The 15,427-nt window shown below is 53.6% G+C and overlaps 3 protein-coding genes across 3 annotated transcripts; 1 reads left to right on the plus strand and 2 right to left on the minus strand.

Moving 5' to 3' along the window:
- Positions 1-453: 453 nt before the first annotated feature.
- CLAFUR5_20144 (uncharacterized protein) lies at positions 454-858 on the minus strand (the record flags this gene model as incomplete). Its single annotated transcript, XM_059462981.1, has 1 exon — positions 454-858. One exon carries the CDS (start codon positions 856-858, stop codon positions 454-456), a length of 405 nt encoding a protein of 134 aa, XP_059318886.1.
- Positions 859-1,735: 877 nt separating this feature from the next.
- Positions 1,736-7,131, minus strand: CLAFUR5_02591 (Chitin synthase 6; the record flags this gene model as incomplete). Its single annotated transcript, XM_047901739.1, has 3 exons — positions 1,736-3,113; positions 3,165-6,776; positions 6,830-7,131. 3 exons carry the CDS (start codon positions 7,129-7,131, stop codon positions 1,736-1,738), a joined length of 5,292 nt encoding a protein of 1,763 aa, XP_047757823.1.
- Positions 7,132-8,837: 1,706 nt separating this feature from the next.
- On the plus strand, positions 8,838-14,572 carry CLAFUR5_02592 (Chitin synthase 5; the record flags this gene model as incomplete). The annotated part of the gene is made up of 3 exons (XM_047901740.1): positions 8,838-9,115; positions 9,244-12,993; positions 13,051-14,572. 3 exons carry the CDS (start codon positions 8,838-8,840, stop codon positions 14,570-14,572), a joined length of 5,550 nt encoding a protein of 1,849 aa, XP_047757820.1.
- Between the last annotated feature and the right edge of the window lie 855 nt (positions 14,573-15,427).

The raw sequence follows: 15,427 nt of genomic DNA on the forward strand, positions 1-15,427 counted from the left end.
CAAGTCTACTTTCTGAACAGGGCGTGAAGGCCACAGAAGATGGTCCCCAGGAGAGCGAGAAGGGAAAGTTTTGGGTGTGGCATTTGGTCGAGTGGTGCTTGTTTTGCAGGGTCGGGTGTGGATGGACGTGCTTATTGGGTGGTGTGTGAGCTGTGAGTTTTGGTGTCGACGATTAGTGAATCCGTTATCAGAGGCGAAGACCTGACGTCAAGATGGGAGCGTTTGTCGCGGGCGACGGCTATGCAGGAGCGTTTACGACGCTAACGCTAGCGCGCTGGATGCTTGCATGTGAACGGATACCATTCATTCGAGGCGATTGCAGAGTACTATAAATCTCCGACAGGTCCGCTTCTCCTTCCACCCTCCACATTACCTCCAACACCAACACTGGCGCGTCATCCCAAACATCAGTCATGGGAGTCTTCGCAACAAACATGTCCATCCTCCCCAAGCTTACCACCCATCACGGTCCTTCTCCCGCGCCCGTAGCATATCCACAAAACCAGCCATATCCTTCTCCTCAATCTCTATAAGCTCAAAGTCACGACTATTAGGCCTGTAATGCTCCTTGCGTCTCTCCATCGCATCCTCGAATGTCAGCTCCAACAGCTCCACATCTGGCTCCTTGACGTTGAAGCTGAAATAGTCGACTAACCCTGGGATCAGACACTGAATTCCAAAACTCATCCGAATCTCAGCGTCTAGGTGTGGGAACAGCGCTGGGTACCATTCGTAGATACGTGCGAACCAGCTATCGGCAGCGGGAATGGAGCTCAGATCCCCATCTTGAGCCGTGATCTTAACGCGGCGGATCAAGGAAGCGCAGGATTCGAGATCACAGACCCAGTAGTTCGTCATCATGTGAAGCCACTCGGCAGCATTGTCGGCGATGAGGTGGAATGTGTTGAGACCGTAGAAGATGGGAAGACTCTCGCTACGGATCTGGCGGCATGTTTGAGTCAGAGCGAGGGCTGTTTGGGTGTTGCTTTGATCTCCTTGCAGCGAGCACCGGCATGCAGTCTGATGTCTTTTGGTGAGATTAGGACGAGCTCGTAGATTGTGTTGCGGAGCTCCGCCGGGAGTTTGTCGAGTGGTGATCCGTCCATGATGATCGTGATGGAAGGATGGCATAGAAGGTGGTGATGGTGTTTTGTTGATGTTGAAGCAGGGGAGAAAGTTGAGATGTAAGTGCTTTTGTGGCAATGACTTTAGGTATCGCGAGACCAGGAGCAGAAAGGAAGAGCATGTAACCGCCCGAGCTTGTAGAAGATGCAAAAGTGAAGACCCCCTGAGCTCAGCCGCATGCTGAGCTCGGCGAGAGTACTGTAGGTGTGGACTACCTCCAATATCAGGCGGATTCGCTTTACAAGGGTCACGAGAGATAATGTACGGAGGGGTGCTAGCGTTCACTGGTCGTTATATTGACCTCTGTTCTCTGTTGCTCTACCAATACACCATCTCCATATCACCCCCCCCCCACCTCCTTCCCACCCAAATCACGCCCCGTCAGGTCCTCAAACTAATAAAAGATCGACTGCACACAACTCCACGTGCTGCAAACATTTCATAGCTAGCTGTTCTGCCTATACGTCCCTTCCCTTCTTTGCCCGGCGCCATTTTCCCAACACCACCCCGGCCCACACCCCAAATCCAAACACTACAACAAAACGCCCTTTCAATGCAATCGCTGCCAAAACAAAACACAAATTTCTGTACATTCAAGCTGTTTCCTTCATCACAACTTCGCAAGCTGATTGTCGATCTCAAAGTCCAAGAACGCCTTCTTCTCGCCGACAAGTTGGCATTGCAACTTCTGCTCGGCCAGCGCTTTGAGCTGCTTCTTGGTCACGGCGTCCATGTCGACCTCGCTCAAGCACTCCTGGACAGCCATCGTGATGGCTTCGTTGGTTGGACCTTGGGTTTGGAAGCCAGACAGCCCGCTCAGGTGTGCGTTGGGGTTGGTGCTACCTGGCCGGCTCGCAAACTGGTTGCCCAAGGGCGAACGAGCTCGCTGGTCAGAGTACATGGGTGGTGATTGTGCGCCGCCGAGTAGGTTGTCCTGAGATTGATGTCGTGTACCGTACGGCGAGTTGGCGCCTAGTCTGTAGTGATCGCTCATGCCACCCATCGACATCTGGCGTTGCTGCTCATATCCTTGCGGATGATCCGTGAAGCGCGAGAATGTCGACTGCCTGCCCATGGCGTTGGGTCCGGGTGACTGTGGAGGCCGGAAGGAGTTGTGCTGTGGGAACCCAGTCAAAATGGTGGAGGCTGGCTTGACGGATGAGTACACGGAGTGCATGTCATCCATCTCGTAGCCTGGCGCGTCTTGGTAGCCATACATGTCCTTCTCTTGGTACACACCGCGACGTCCGGGCAGGTTATTAGACATGGCGTAGTCGTCCCATCGCTGAAGAGGAATGCTGCGTGGATCAAAGCCCTCGTCCTCGATAGCAATGACCTTCTTGTCGCCCTTCTCTCCGATGACAACACGGGTGTTACCCCACGAGAAGTCATCTTGCTTCCAGAACGAGTACATTGGCAGCACGAAAGACCAGATAGGATATGCCATGAGGTAGATGATCATCCAACCAATGTGCTGCCACTGTCTTTTGACGATAAAGATGATCATCTGCAGACCATACACAGCTGCAAGCATGATGATTGAAACCAGTGGGAACTGTCCAGCACCAGAAGCGACCGAGTAGATGAGGTAGACGAGGTATGCGCAGGTAGCCGGAAGGATGATGGTACCCATTAGATCAATGAACACCACGAAGCGCATAGAGAAACAGCAGAAACCACAAAGGTCAACTTGCATCATCTCAGCCAAGTTGTGGATGGTGGAGTTGATCCAGCGACGCCTTTGGGAGAGCAGCACGCTCCACTCGGCAGGGGCTTCAGTAAGTGCGTAGGCATCCGGCAAGAACTTGTACGACATGGATGGAAAGTGCTTCGTCATGAGTGTCGTAAGATAACGATCCTCACCCAGGGAGAGCAAGTTCTTCTTGTGCAGCGTGTCGATGTCGTTGTCGGCATACTCCTTGATGATGTTGTCAGCGATGATGAGAGGTCGTCCTTTGTCTGCAGTCCGAAGTCGGTACATGCAGAAACTGTGAACATGTCAGTAAGAACCGTCATAAGGTGTACTGTTTGTGACTCACCATCCAGGCAAACAGGTGACACTGCCGAACAGACTCTCGAAAGCTTTCGCCAAATGATGTGAGATGTAGTATTCGTAGACTTGAATCATGGTCCACCAACTGCGCTCCTCGTTCTCCAGAGATGTCTCACCGCAGATACCTGCAATCTTGGCGTCGTTGGAGCAAGCGGCGACTAGTCTGTTGAGCGAATCCTCCTTGACCTTGGTGTCAGCGTCGACCTGGAACAGGTACTCGTACAGCTCAGGGTCGACACCGATGATGTTGTTGATCTGGTGGAACATTTCTAGCTCTAGAGGGTTCATTGCAGATCGGTGATGAACGCGGTTCAAGAAGCTCATAAGCAAGACCTGCGAGTCTCGCTTACCACGGTTACCAGGCTTGGACTTCTGCTGTTCTGACTCTTTACCGACCTTGACCACGACCAAGTACGGGACGACATTACCCTCATATTCGTACAGACCGGAGTAGACTTTGCCGTAGTTGAGCTCTTCGCTTCCCTGACCGAGGGACCTGAATGGCAAAGCAGGAGGATCAATCTTTGGGTCGACTCCGAGAATATCAAGGACAATCTTGGGCGTAGGGCGGTCGTTTCCACCGCCGACAATCATGCCGTCACAGACAACGCAGATCAGCTTCCTCTTGTTGTCGTACGCTAGAGCTGTGAGGGAGTCGAGTCCTTTTCGGAGGGAGTCTTCACCTTCAGTGTAGGCTGGAACCTGGCAAATGACGAATTTGTCCTGTTGGGAGGGTTTTTTCTTGGATCCAAGCTGCAAGGCAGCCAAGAACTTGGTGAGGATGACTGCGCACAGAATGATCGTGAATGCGAGCAAAATGTAGTTGTTCACTTGGCAACGAGCACTTTGTCGGAAGTCGACATCACCGATGTAGAACATGTTGTTCAGACAATTCATGCTGTTCTGTCGGGTCGAGAAGTTCAGGTTCTTGTTCCAGTCATCGGTGATATCGGCACCAGGGTTGTTGGTCACAAGTGTCTCAACATCGTCCGGAAAGAAGCTGTAAGAAGCCAAGTTGTTCTGTCGATCAAGGGTAAAGAAGTAGTCGGTCAAATCGTAGATTTTCTTGTCAATGATGAACCATTTTCTGCTGTTGTTCTCGCCATCACTCTTGACCGTGGATCTTTTGTACACAAGCTGGCCCTTGTAGTACTCCTTCATGCGAGGGAGGAAGTACTCGGTGTACCAGGTAATGCTGTGGAGCTTCGTGGTAGTGTCTGGCTGGAATTGAGGACCGGAAGTATGCTCTGCAGTAGGGTACAGAAGCGTGGTGTTGGGGCTTAACTGAATCCTATCCGAGGTGACAAGACCAGGGCAAGCAATCGTCAGAGGTGGAGCAATGTATTCCGTAACATCAGCTCCTGCAAATGGCTCCATGTTGGTCGTGGTGGTCTCGATAGAGGTGTCAGAATGTTGTAGCTTGTAGAACTTGGACAGATCATAGACACCGCCTCGGAAGGAGACGTAAAAGTCAGTGGTTCCTTGGTGGTAGCCGACTTCCTTGCGGTTCCAGACCTTGTCACGGTTTGGACAAAGGATCTTACCAAATCCAATAATGTAGAAGACGACGATGGCGTTCATGAGCAAGATGAGGAAGACGAGGGCGAACTTCTCACGCCACGCTTGACGCACATCGGGTCGCTTCATACGGCCAACGTGAGTGAGCAGCGGCGATGGTATCCAAAAGGTGAGGGCCCAGACCAGGGCGACCCAAGCGCGTCTTCCAGCAGTGGTTTTCTTCACGATCACGTCTTTGCCTTGGGCAAGTTCAGCATCGATCTCGCCTTCGAAGCCAATGTAATTGCGCTTGTCGTCTCCCTTGAAGCCAAGACCGTAGTCACCTCCGCTGATGCTTCGAAGGGTGTGAGCTTGAGTAGGCGCAAGGGACTTGGCTCCCATCTTGCTAGGTGCGATGTGGATGGGTTGACTCATGGTCTCTCGGCTGGTTTCATCGTGGTAGTAGCCGCCGTGCATGCCAGGATTGGACGCGGCGTAGTTGCCTTCCAGGTCTGCTGCGCCGACCATACCGCCGAGCATGTGATTTGGAGATGCGTCGTCAACGGGCTTCATGTCCAGCATGCTCTCGGCCTCCCAGTAGGCAGGCTCTCTCATCCAGATGCGCACGTTACCAAGAAAGACTTCGCCGTTGCTCCAGCCACGCTCCATAAGCCAGGTATCCACGCCTTCTTTTCCATCCTGACAGCCCAATCTACGATATCTGTCCACAAACTCGTCGACATCGAAGTCAGCAGTGAAATCGAGCTGCTTACTTCTGTAGTTGGCCCACTCGGGCAATCTCCAAGCGCGAATTTGGCTGGATACAGCACCCGCCGACCATGGAATCACACCAGGTGCTTGGTTTACAAAGGCCGCCGGAGACTCGTCACTTGGGTGGAGGCAAAGCTGAAACCAAACTCTGCTGCTGGCAAGAACGTTGGTGAGGGTGAAACGGCCGGTCCTGCCCAAAACGATGCCTTCACCAGCAACCGGATAGAGGATGCTACGCAAGAAGCTGTCCTCATCCGTCTCGATGCCGACTTTTTCGAGCACGCCTTGCCTGCGATCCAGCTCGAGCTCGCGATCCCTCATGGAAGCGCCACCGGCTATGTTCAGGTCTGCCTCACAATGTGAGACAGCTTCTTTCATTTCACGAATGACAGACGAGCCTGCGGGTATAATCGACAAGCCGTCTTCTTTCATCTCCGCATTGATACCCGTGCTGTCATCAAAGACGGTCTTCAAGCTTACAGACTTGCCGAGTGTCTGGCTGGGCACGTCGATCAAGGTGATGTCAACATTATTGTCATCGTCTTGGCTGCTTGGTGGTGTAGCCGCTCCGCTATCGCTGCCGTCACTCATCGCCCTGCCAGTCTGGATCTCCGTCCTGATGGCATCGTTGGCTTGCATGATGACCCAGTCCACAAGCGCTTCGTAGATGGCTGCAATCAGAAATTCACGGTCTTCGGTTACACACTTCTTCAGCAGAACCTCTGGATCAAGGTCCAGCAGTTCGCCCACCTCTTCACACACCTGCTCCAACTCTTCTTGATCGACCAGGAAGCCAATCGCGTCTCCCAGCCGTAGAAGGGCTGCAATGACACTCAGTAAGCTGCGCAAGCTCTTTCCCTTGATGCCGATCGACTTGAGCGACTCGCGGAAGTCCTCGGCGGCCGCTGTATCGTCTGCCGTCGGGAGATACGATGGCGCGTTGTAGGTGTTTGACTTGCGGAGCAGGGCGTATTGATCGGGTGCTTTGAGGCCAAGAAACTCGCGCTCTTGCTGAGACTGTGAAGTCAGGATGTAGTAGAAAACATCGAAAGCGCGGTAGCCGGGCTCGGTGGGGACGTTAAGGAGACCATTCTGCGTATCAATGCCCGATGTCGAGAGGCTCAGCGAGGTGCCTGTGATCTCGCCGGTCAAAGCAAGCGTGAAAGTACCGCCCAGGGCAGAATAGCGTGGCAAAGCTGGATTGTGTGGTGTTACTGTTGTCAGAAAGGGTCGTAACGCATTAAGAGCTGTGTAGAAGGTGCCCGGCACAGAAAGGGGAAGGGCAGAAGCAAATGGTGCGAAGAGTGAAGGCGTCGAATGGTGGAGGGAGCTGTTGAGAGTGTCAGTGAGCTGCCGAATCAGTATAGCGCCATCAACACGCACCCCAAGATGATGCAGGCATCTTCAGCTCGTCGCCGAGCGTGTTCCCAGGCCCTACGGGCGAGCTCGGCGTCGACTGTGCCACCGTATCTGCCATCCGGTCCAGTGCTCGAGGCTGTTAGCCAAGTATTGACCACCAAACTCGTGCTGGCCTCCAATGGATATGGCTGTGCTGAGGAGAAGGAGCTGTGCAGTGCATTGAGCAGGGTGGTGGTCGAGACCTGAGATGAAGCCTGCTGCATTGTGTTCGTCCGTCCGGGAGCAGCGGAGGAGTGGTTGGAATAGGAGGACATTCGGTAGGCCATGTTGGCGGTAATCTATGCTATTGCGCCCTCGGCGGGCTTCCTGTGTGTCGAAACACTCTGTGATGTGCGTTCCTCGTAAGGTCTGATCGTGTATCGATGTGTGTCTGGATGTCTGCCGTCGCGACGGGGTCGACTGGGAGCTGCCCGGTGTGTCGAGTCTCGCACGCGGTTTCCTGAACGACCGTAGGGTGGAGTGGTGGTGGTGATGATGTGGATAAGCGAATGTAGTCAGTCGTGCAGGACGACAAGCGAGTGTTTAGTTGCCGATGAGGAGAGAGTATCTACAGACAACTAACAGTCTAACAGATACGGCCACAGGTGAAACGCAGTGCGAGAGCCATTCGCCTGCGACTGGTTGGACGACTCTCATCAGCACGAGAAGTGCGCCTTCGTGCCTTCCACCCTTCCAGGGGTGCCGGCGGCGAGAATCACGCTACTGCACCGCCAAGCGTCCGGCATCTCACACGGTACACGGTACACCCCAACAAACAACCTTTTTCGTCTTCAACTTCCCACCATACCACCGCCACCACAGTATGAAGTTGCTGTATTCTTCACAACAGCATCTTGCATCGGCGTTCACACGAGGGTGTGTTGCCACCGCAATGCCCTTGGGACAGCTCTGTGATGCTGTTTCGCCACCCCATCGCCACGCTGCCAGCTTTCTCGCTGAACACGAGCTGGCCTCCAGTGGACTGGCCTATTTTTGGCTCTGATCATCGCAGTGCCTGGACGAATCAGGCACAGAGCTCTGCACATGATGGTCTAGACGCGAACACCTTCGGACCATCTTACGCGTCCTCCTTTGCGGCTCAGCTTTATGATCCCACCTCACCAGCATCAGCAGGTGACGCTTTGTCTGTGCGTGATGATGGAGACACTTGTGGCAAAGACGAGCAGAGAGCTGTTCTGGAAGACGCGACTGTGAGAGAGAGACCGAGAGAGAGAGCAGGGAAGGCCTGTCGGCTTGTCTCGCGTGTCTCGCCAGCAGCCGATCTGCCTTCTCCGCAGCGTGAATCTGCAGAATTGTGCATTAGCTTTTGGCCACCCAGCCAACGGTCAGCGCCACGGCTTGTCGAGCACGCACGCGTCGCAGTCTCACAACGATGCTGTTGTGCTCATCGACACTCGTTGTTGTTGTGCTCGTGGCGGCCTGGCACCGTCAGCACCGTGGTCAGGTTCTCGTGCGGCTGTGCACTACGTGTACCTCGTGTGTTGATGCCGAGTCTGACGGCGTTGATGTTGTTGCCACGCCGAAACGATCGTGTGAGAGCAGAGATCCACAGTCCTCTGGACGCGACCCGAATTCGACATGCCGCTCCATGCCGGATAGGGGTGCAGACAAGAGGCAGTGCCCAGCATCCTAGCGTGCTCACGTTTCTGGTGTGGTGTGAGGCTGCTTCTTGTCTGGCAGCCCGTTGCCCTCCTGCTGTACTCGTCTCATCACACAAATCGTCGCTGTGCAGTCTTCATCACTTTCGCTCTGTTCTCTGTGCCCACCGACGTTCGCTATACCAAGTCACGCTCGTTTCTGGAACTCCCGACGGAGCCCAGTGGACCTTCCTCGACTTCGCGTCCCAGCGTTGTGGACACTCCTGGCCGACTGTTGCCGCACCTCACAACACCCGCTACAACCCTCTCGCACGAGTCTTTTGCTGTACTGAACTCCCATAATATTGTCTGGCCGCGAGGCCGAAGCATTTACTATGGCGAATCCTACTACCCAGGCCAACCTGGCAGCATTATCCGCCCATTCGATGAGCGACACGAACATCACGAGCCACATCGCATCGCGTTTCCACAGCCATTTGCCCATCACGAATCTGTCCTCGCAGGGCTACATCTCTGTGAATACATACACCTCTTCGTCAAAGGGACCCCATGGCACCAAAGAAGGCAGCGCAATGGGTGCTGCAGAAGAGCTTGCGGCTCGTATGTGGGACCGATTAGGGAAACGACAGGAGAATCAGGCAGCGGTGTTTCTGTGAGTACATGTCATGGCATTGGAGTCGCAGATCAGATTGGTTGATGGGATCATCATCTGCTTCTCGTTCTGCGCTTCTCTATGCAGTGAAAGCTGAACCTAGGGATGCGATTCTGACATGGCAATAGTGGCGAAACCGGCACGGGAAAGACGACCATTCGATCGCATCTCCTCTCGTCCATCCTCCAGTACACTTCAACGCCATTTTCGAAGAAGCTGTCTTTCGCAGCGTTCGTCTTCGATTCACTCACCACCACGAAATCTGTCACCACCACGACCGCTTCGAAAGCCGGTCTGTTCTTCGAGCTGCAGTATGACACCGCCAATACCCTGCACCCAGAACTGGTCGGTGGCAAAGTCTTGGATCACAGATTGGAGCGAAGCCGTGTGGCGACTGTCCCAGCGGGTGAGCGCAACTTTCATATTCTATACTACTTGCTAGCAGGCACATCACCGGCCGAGAAAGAGCATTTGGGTCTGGAATTGGGCAGCAGCATAGCACATGGTGCGGGCAACCGCAAGTCTCTGGCAGGTGGTCAGAAAAGGTGGCGCTATCTTGGTCACCCTTCACAAATGAAAGTGGGCATCAACGATGCAGAAGGATTCCAGCACTTCAAGACAGCACTTCGGAAGCTGGAGTTTCCACGCGAAGAGGTCGCACACCTGTGCGAAGTCCTTGCTGCAATTCTGCACATCGGCCAGCTTGAATTCACGACCTCGCAAAGTACTACACCAGCGCCAGATGAGAGTGGAGGCTATGGCGCCGAAGGTGGCGAGGAAATCACAGTCGTCAAGAATAAAGACGTGCTTGCTGTTGTTGCGGCCTTCCTCGGAGTCAGTGCACAGCATTTGGAGCAGATTCTCGGATACCGCACGAAGATCTTGCACCGTGAGCGTGTCACGATCATGCTCGACCCCAAGGGCGCTCGCGACAACGCAGATGAGCTCGCACGAACACTTTACAGCTTGATGGTTGCTCTGATTATGGAGAAGGTGAACCAAAAGCTTTGTGCGCCAGAAGACGCCATCTCGAACACAATATCTATGGTCGACTTCCCAGGCTTCGCCCAAGTATCCTCCACTGGAAGCGTGCTGGATCAGCTTTTGAATAACGCTGCTACAGAGTCGTTTTATAACTTTTGCTTGCAAAACTTCTTTGAGAGGAAAGCGGATCTTCTCGAGACGGAGGAAGTGCAGGTTCCAGCCACAAGCTACTTTGACAACAGCGATGCCGTCAGGGGTCTTCTCAAGCCTGGAAACGGCCTTCTCAGCATTCTCGACGATCAGATGAAGCGTGGAAAGACTGACATGCAATTCTTGGAATCACTGCGAAAGCGCTTCGAGAAGAAGAATCCAGCCATCGAAGTCAGCCCGGCTACAGTCATGGAGCCGGGCAACAACTTCGCCATACCCAACAGCCACGCAACCTTCACTGTCAAGCATTTCGCTGGCGAGGTCGATTATGCTGTGGAGGGTCTGCTTGAAGAGAATGGGGAGGTCGTCTCCGGCGATCTTATGAATCTGGTCAACACCTCGACTTCTCCATTCATTTCGGAGCTTTTCGGTCAGGAAGCATTGAACAAGGTTCTGCATCCACAGGACCGCAATGCTGTGACTCAGGCTTCGGTTGCTTCGAAGCCATCACGTATGCCCAGCATGGCACGTCGGAGGGGGTCTCGGCCACAATTGGGCTCCAGGAAGCAAGATCTCGACAATAGCAGCGAAGAGGGCGGCCGCAGTGTCTCGCGGATCAACAAACACTCAGATCCTCAGCAAGGTGCTGCAGCGCAGTTCTTGTCATCGATTGACAACATCAGCAAGTCCCTTACCGCGCCCAACACCAACTCCTACTTCTTCTTCTGCTTGAAGCCAAACGACAGACGGATCGCAAACCAGTTCGACAGCAAGTGTGTACGCACTCAAATCCAGACCCTCGGCATTGCAGAGATCGCACAGCGGCTTAAGAACGCCGACTTCAGTATCTTCATGCCATTTGGCGAGTTCCTGGGCACTGCCGAAGGCGAAGTGTCTGTCGTTGGCAGTGAGAGAGAAAAGGCAGAAATGATTCTGGACGAGAAGAGCTGGCCTAGCCACGAGGCCCGAGTTGGCAGCACTGGCGTGTTCCTGAGTGAACGCTGCTGGCGGCAAATAATACGTGCCGGCGACCTGGGTGGACCTCCAAATTATGCTGATGAGTCGTACGGCAACTCGGGCATGCTCACTCCAGCAGATGCAGCAAAGGGTGGCTTTGGACAATCGCACGTCAATCTGCTCCAGACCCCGGGCCCAGGGTACTACGACGATAAAGCGGCTGGGTACTTTGGCAGCCGAGACCTTGACTCCAAGAGTGACGCTGGTGCTTCTGCTTTACGCGAAGGCGACATGTTCCGCAACCTGGAGACTCGCGAGCAGATGGCGGAAAAGGGCAACGGAGCCCAGATGGCCGAGATTGAAGTGAAGCCGAGTTCAAAAAGTCGAATACGATGGATAATTATGGTTCATTTCTTCACCTGGTTTATACCCGATTGGACTATCAAGCTGGTCGGCGGCAAGAGCATGGGCCGAAAGGACATCCGTGTGGCCTGGAGGGAGAAGCTGGCTATCAACATGATGATCTGGTTATCCTGTTTGTTCGTCGTATTCTTCATGGTCGGCTTCCCACGGATCATCTGCCCAACGCAGCACGTCTACAGTCTGGAGGAGCTCACGACTTACAACGGCAAAGACGGCTCAAAGGGTTCTTACGTTGCCATCCGTGGTGTTGTCTTCAATCTGGAAGCTTTCATGCCCGCTCATTACCCGAACATTGTTCCCGACTCGGCTCTGAAGAAGTACGCCGGCACAGACGCCACGAACCTATTCCCAATTCAAGTCTCGGCCATGTGCCAGGGCACGAACGAGACGGGAATCGATCCTGCTGTGCAGCTCAACTACCAGAACTACAACTGGACGGGACAGAACGCCGTTAGCACCACGGACACCAATGCGCAATACCACGACTTCCGATGGGCAACCAACGATTCTCGTCCAGCTTGGTTTGTTGAGCAAATGATCTACTTGTCTGGCAACTACTGGAAGGGCAATGTCGGATACTCGCCAGAATATCTGAAGACTCTGAAAGACAAGAATAACTACGTCGCCTACATCGACGGCCGTGTTTACGACATGACTGAGTACGTTGCTGGTGGCAGGCAGCCACAGTACCCACCAGGATCGGACAGACCAGATGTTGTTACGAACTCGAACTTCATGGACGAGAGAGTCGTTGACTTGTTCCAACAGCGCTCTGGACAAGACGTGACCAAGTACTGGGAAGCCCTCAACATCGACCCAGCACTTCGCCAGCGCATGAAGGTCTGCTTGGACAACCTCTTCTACGTCGGCAACGTCGACACCCGAAACAGCCCCCAATGTCAGTTTGCCAAGTACATCCTACTTGCAATCTCCTTGCTGCTCGTCTCGGTCATTTGCTTCAAGTTCTTGGCCGCACTTCAGTTCGGCAAGAAGAATGTCCCGGAGAATCTCGATAAGTTCGTGATCTGTACCGTCCCCGCGTACACCGAAGACGAGGATTCTTTGCGCCGTGCCATCGATTCTGCTGCCCGCATGAAGTATGACGACAAGCGCAAACTTCTGTTCATCATCTGTGATGGTATGATTATTGGTCAAGGCAACGATCGGGCGACACCTCGCATCGTTCTCGACATTCTAGGCGTTCCCGCCTCAGTCGACCCCGAACCGCTCAGCTTCGAATCACTTGGTGAAGGCCAGAAGCAACACAACATGGGCAAGCTCTATTCTGGTCTTTACGAAGTGCAGGGTCACATCGTACCCTTCATTGTGGTCGTCAAGGTTGGAAAGCCTTCCGAGGTCTCGAAGTATGTCTTGCAACCACCACTTCTCCCACTTCATATACTTTGCTAACACTATCACAGACCTGGCAACCGTGGCAAGCGTGACTCCCAGATGATCCTCATGCGTTTCCTCAACCGCGTGCACTACAACCTCCCCATGACCCCTCTCGAACTTGAACTCCATCACCAGATCCGAAATGTGATAGGAGTCAACCCGACCTTTTACGAATTCTTGCTGCAAATCGATGCCGACACGGTCGTTGCGCCCGATTCTGCCACTCGATTCGTATCTGCATTCGTCAACGACACTAAACTAATCGCAGTGTGTGGTGAGACCGCCCTGACCAACGCCAAAGCCTCCATGATCACGATGATGCAGGTGTACGAATACTACATCTCGCACAATCTTACCAAGGCCTTCGAATCGCTCTTTGGATCGGTCACATGTTTGCCAGGCTGTTTCTCCATGTACCGCATTCGCGCTGCTGAGACTGGAAAGCCACTCTTCGTGTCCAAAGAGATTGTCGAAGACTACTCCGAGATTCGCGTCGACACGCTGCACATGAAAAACTTGCTGCATCTTGGAGAGGACAGATATCTGACGACTCTGCTTATGAAGTACCACTCCAAGTACAAGACAAAGTACATCATGCGCGCTCATGCCTGGACCATCGCACCCGACAACTGGAGCGTCTTTATGTCGCAGCGTCGCCGATGGATCAACAGTACCGTGCACAACCTGGTCGAGGTCATTCCACTCCAGCAACTCTGCGGTTTCTGCTGCTTCAGTATGAGATTCGTCGTGTTCTTGGATCTGCTGTCGACTATCGTGCAACCCGTTATCGTGGCTTACATCATATACCTTATTGTCGAAGTGGCTAGGAACCCGGACACGGTGCCAATCACTGCCTTCATTCTCCTGGGAGCTATTTATGGTCTACAGGCTATCATCTTCATTGTTCGACGCAAATGGGAGATGGTCGGATGGATGATCATCTACATGCTTGCAACGCCAGTCTTCTCATTCTTTCTGCCGCTCATGGCTTTCTGGAACATGGACGACTTCTCCTGGGGTAACACCCGTGTGGTCACTGGTGAGAAGGGAGAGCAGGTGGTCGTCTCCGATGAGGGCAAATACGACCCAAACACGATCCCGAAGAAGAGGTGGGAAGAGTACCAGGCCGAGCTCTGGGATGCTCAGACTCAGCGCGACGACACCCGCTCGGAGATTTCGGGTATCAGCTACGCAACCAAGAGCTACCACCCAGCCGCTTCTATCTATGGCGATGGGTACCAGCAGAGTCACCACATGAGCCAGCTCACGGTGCCTCAGATGCAGCAGTACGGCTCGCACATGTCGTTGGCCGCTTCCGACAACGGCATGATGCGCAGCTATTCTGGCGCGGACTTCGACATGTCGGACATGCCCAGTGACGATGCCATTCTTGCTGAGATCAGAGAGATCCTTAGAACAGCGGATCTGATGACCGTCACCAAGAAGAGCATCAAGGCTGAGCTCGAGAGACGCTTTCAGGTCCCGATGGACTCGAGGAGACAGTATATCGGTAGTGCCACTGAGGCTATCTTGAGTGGACAGCTTTAGTGGTTGCGACCACAGACTTCATGTTGTGTGTATCTATCTACTTGACGGCTTTTGAAACTTGCTCGCTCTTTAGCATTGCGAATGGGATGGAACGGAACGGAACGAAACGGAATGGTGTGTGGGGAGTCAGGCGGTGTTCAGGATGAATTATGTTGGGTAATGGCATGAGTGCGAGTGTCATAGTCAAACTTGGATTGGGTCTGAGTGAGCAAAAAGATGATTAGGAAACAGCAAGCAAGCAAGCAAGCAAGCAAGCAAGCAAGCAAGCAAGCAAGCAAGCAAGCAAGCAAGCATGTACAGAGACAATAGTAACCTTCTGATGTTATCAGCGGAATCTCCACCGACCGGCTCTCGGCGCCGCAATGCCCTTCAGTCTCGTGCAGTCTTGCACTGAAGATGGCACGATGGCTTCATCAGGCCATGCATCTCAATCCTGCCAATCTGGTTCTAGGCCATCGGATCCTGAACCTTGTTTCCACCTCAACACAACGCCCTGGAACGCCTTGCGCAATTGAGGCTGACGCCTTTTGCTTTGTGTATTCTCCTTTGGGACTGATGTTCTAGTTGCGTGAGCCGGCAGGACCGACGATACTGTGCGTTCTCACTTGGCGGCCGTTCGCACATGGTGAGTGGAACCGACTCTTTCGTGCTGATTGCGGGTTCTGCTGACTTTGTGGGAGGTGTTGGGCATCTGGAGCACACCATTGCTAGGGGACGGTCAGTCTGAGTGTATTCGAGACTGATGAGTGTCGGCTAGGAGGACTACTACCATCATACAGTGGCCTGACACGAATCATATACCTCCCGAAACACGGCTCCCTCTCAGCTGAGCCCATAAGCGCCGTGAACGCCTCC

Source organism: Fulvia fulva, chromosome 2 (assembly GCF_020509005.1).
Source record: "Fulvia fulva chromosome 2, complete sequence".
Classification (NCBI taxonomy): domain Eukaryota; kingdom Fungi; phylum Ascomycota; class Dothideomycetes; order Mycosphaerellales; family Mycosphaerellaceae; genus Fulvia; species Fulvia fulva.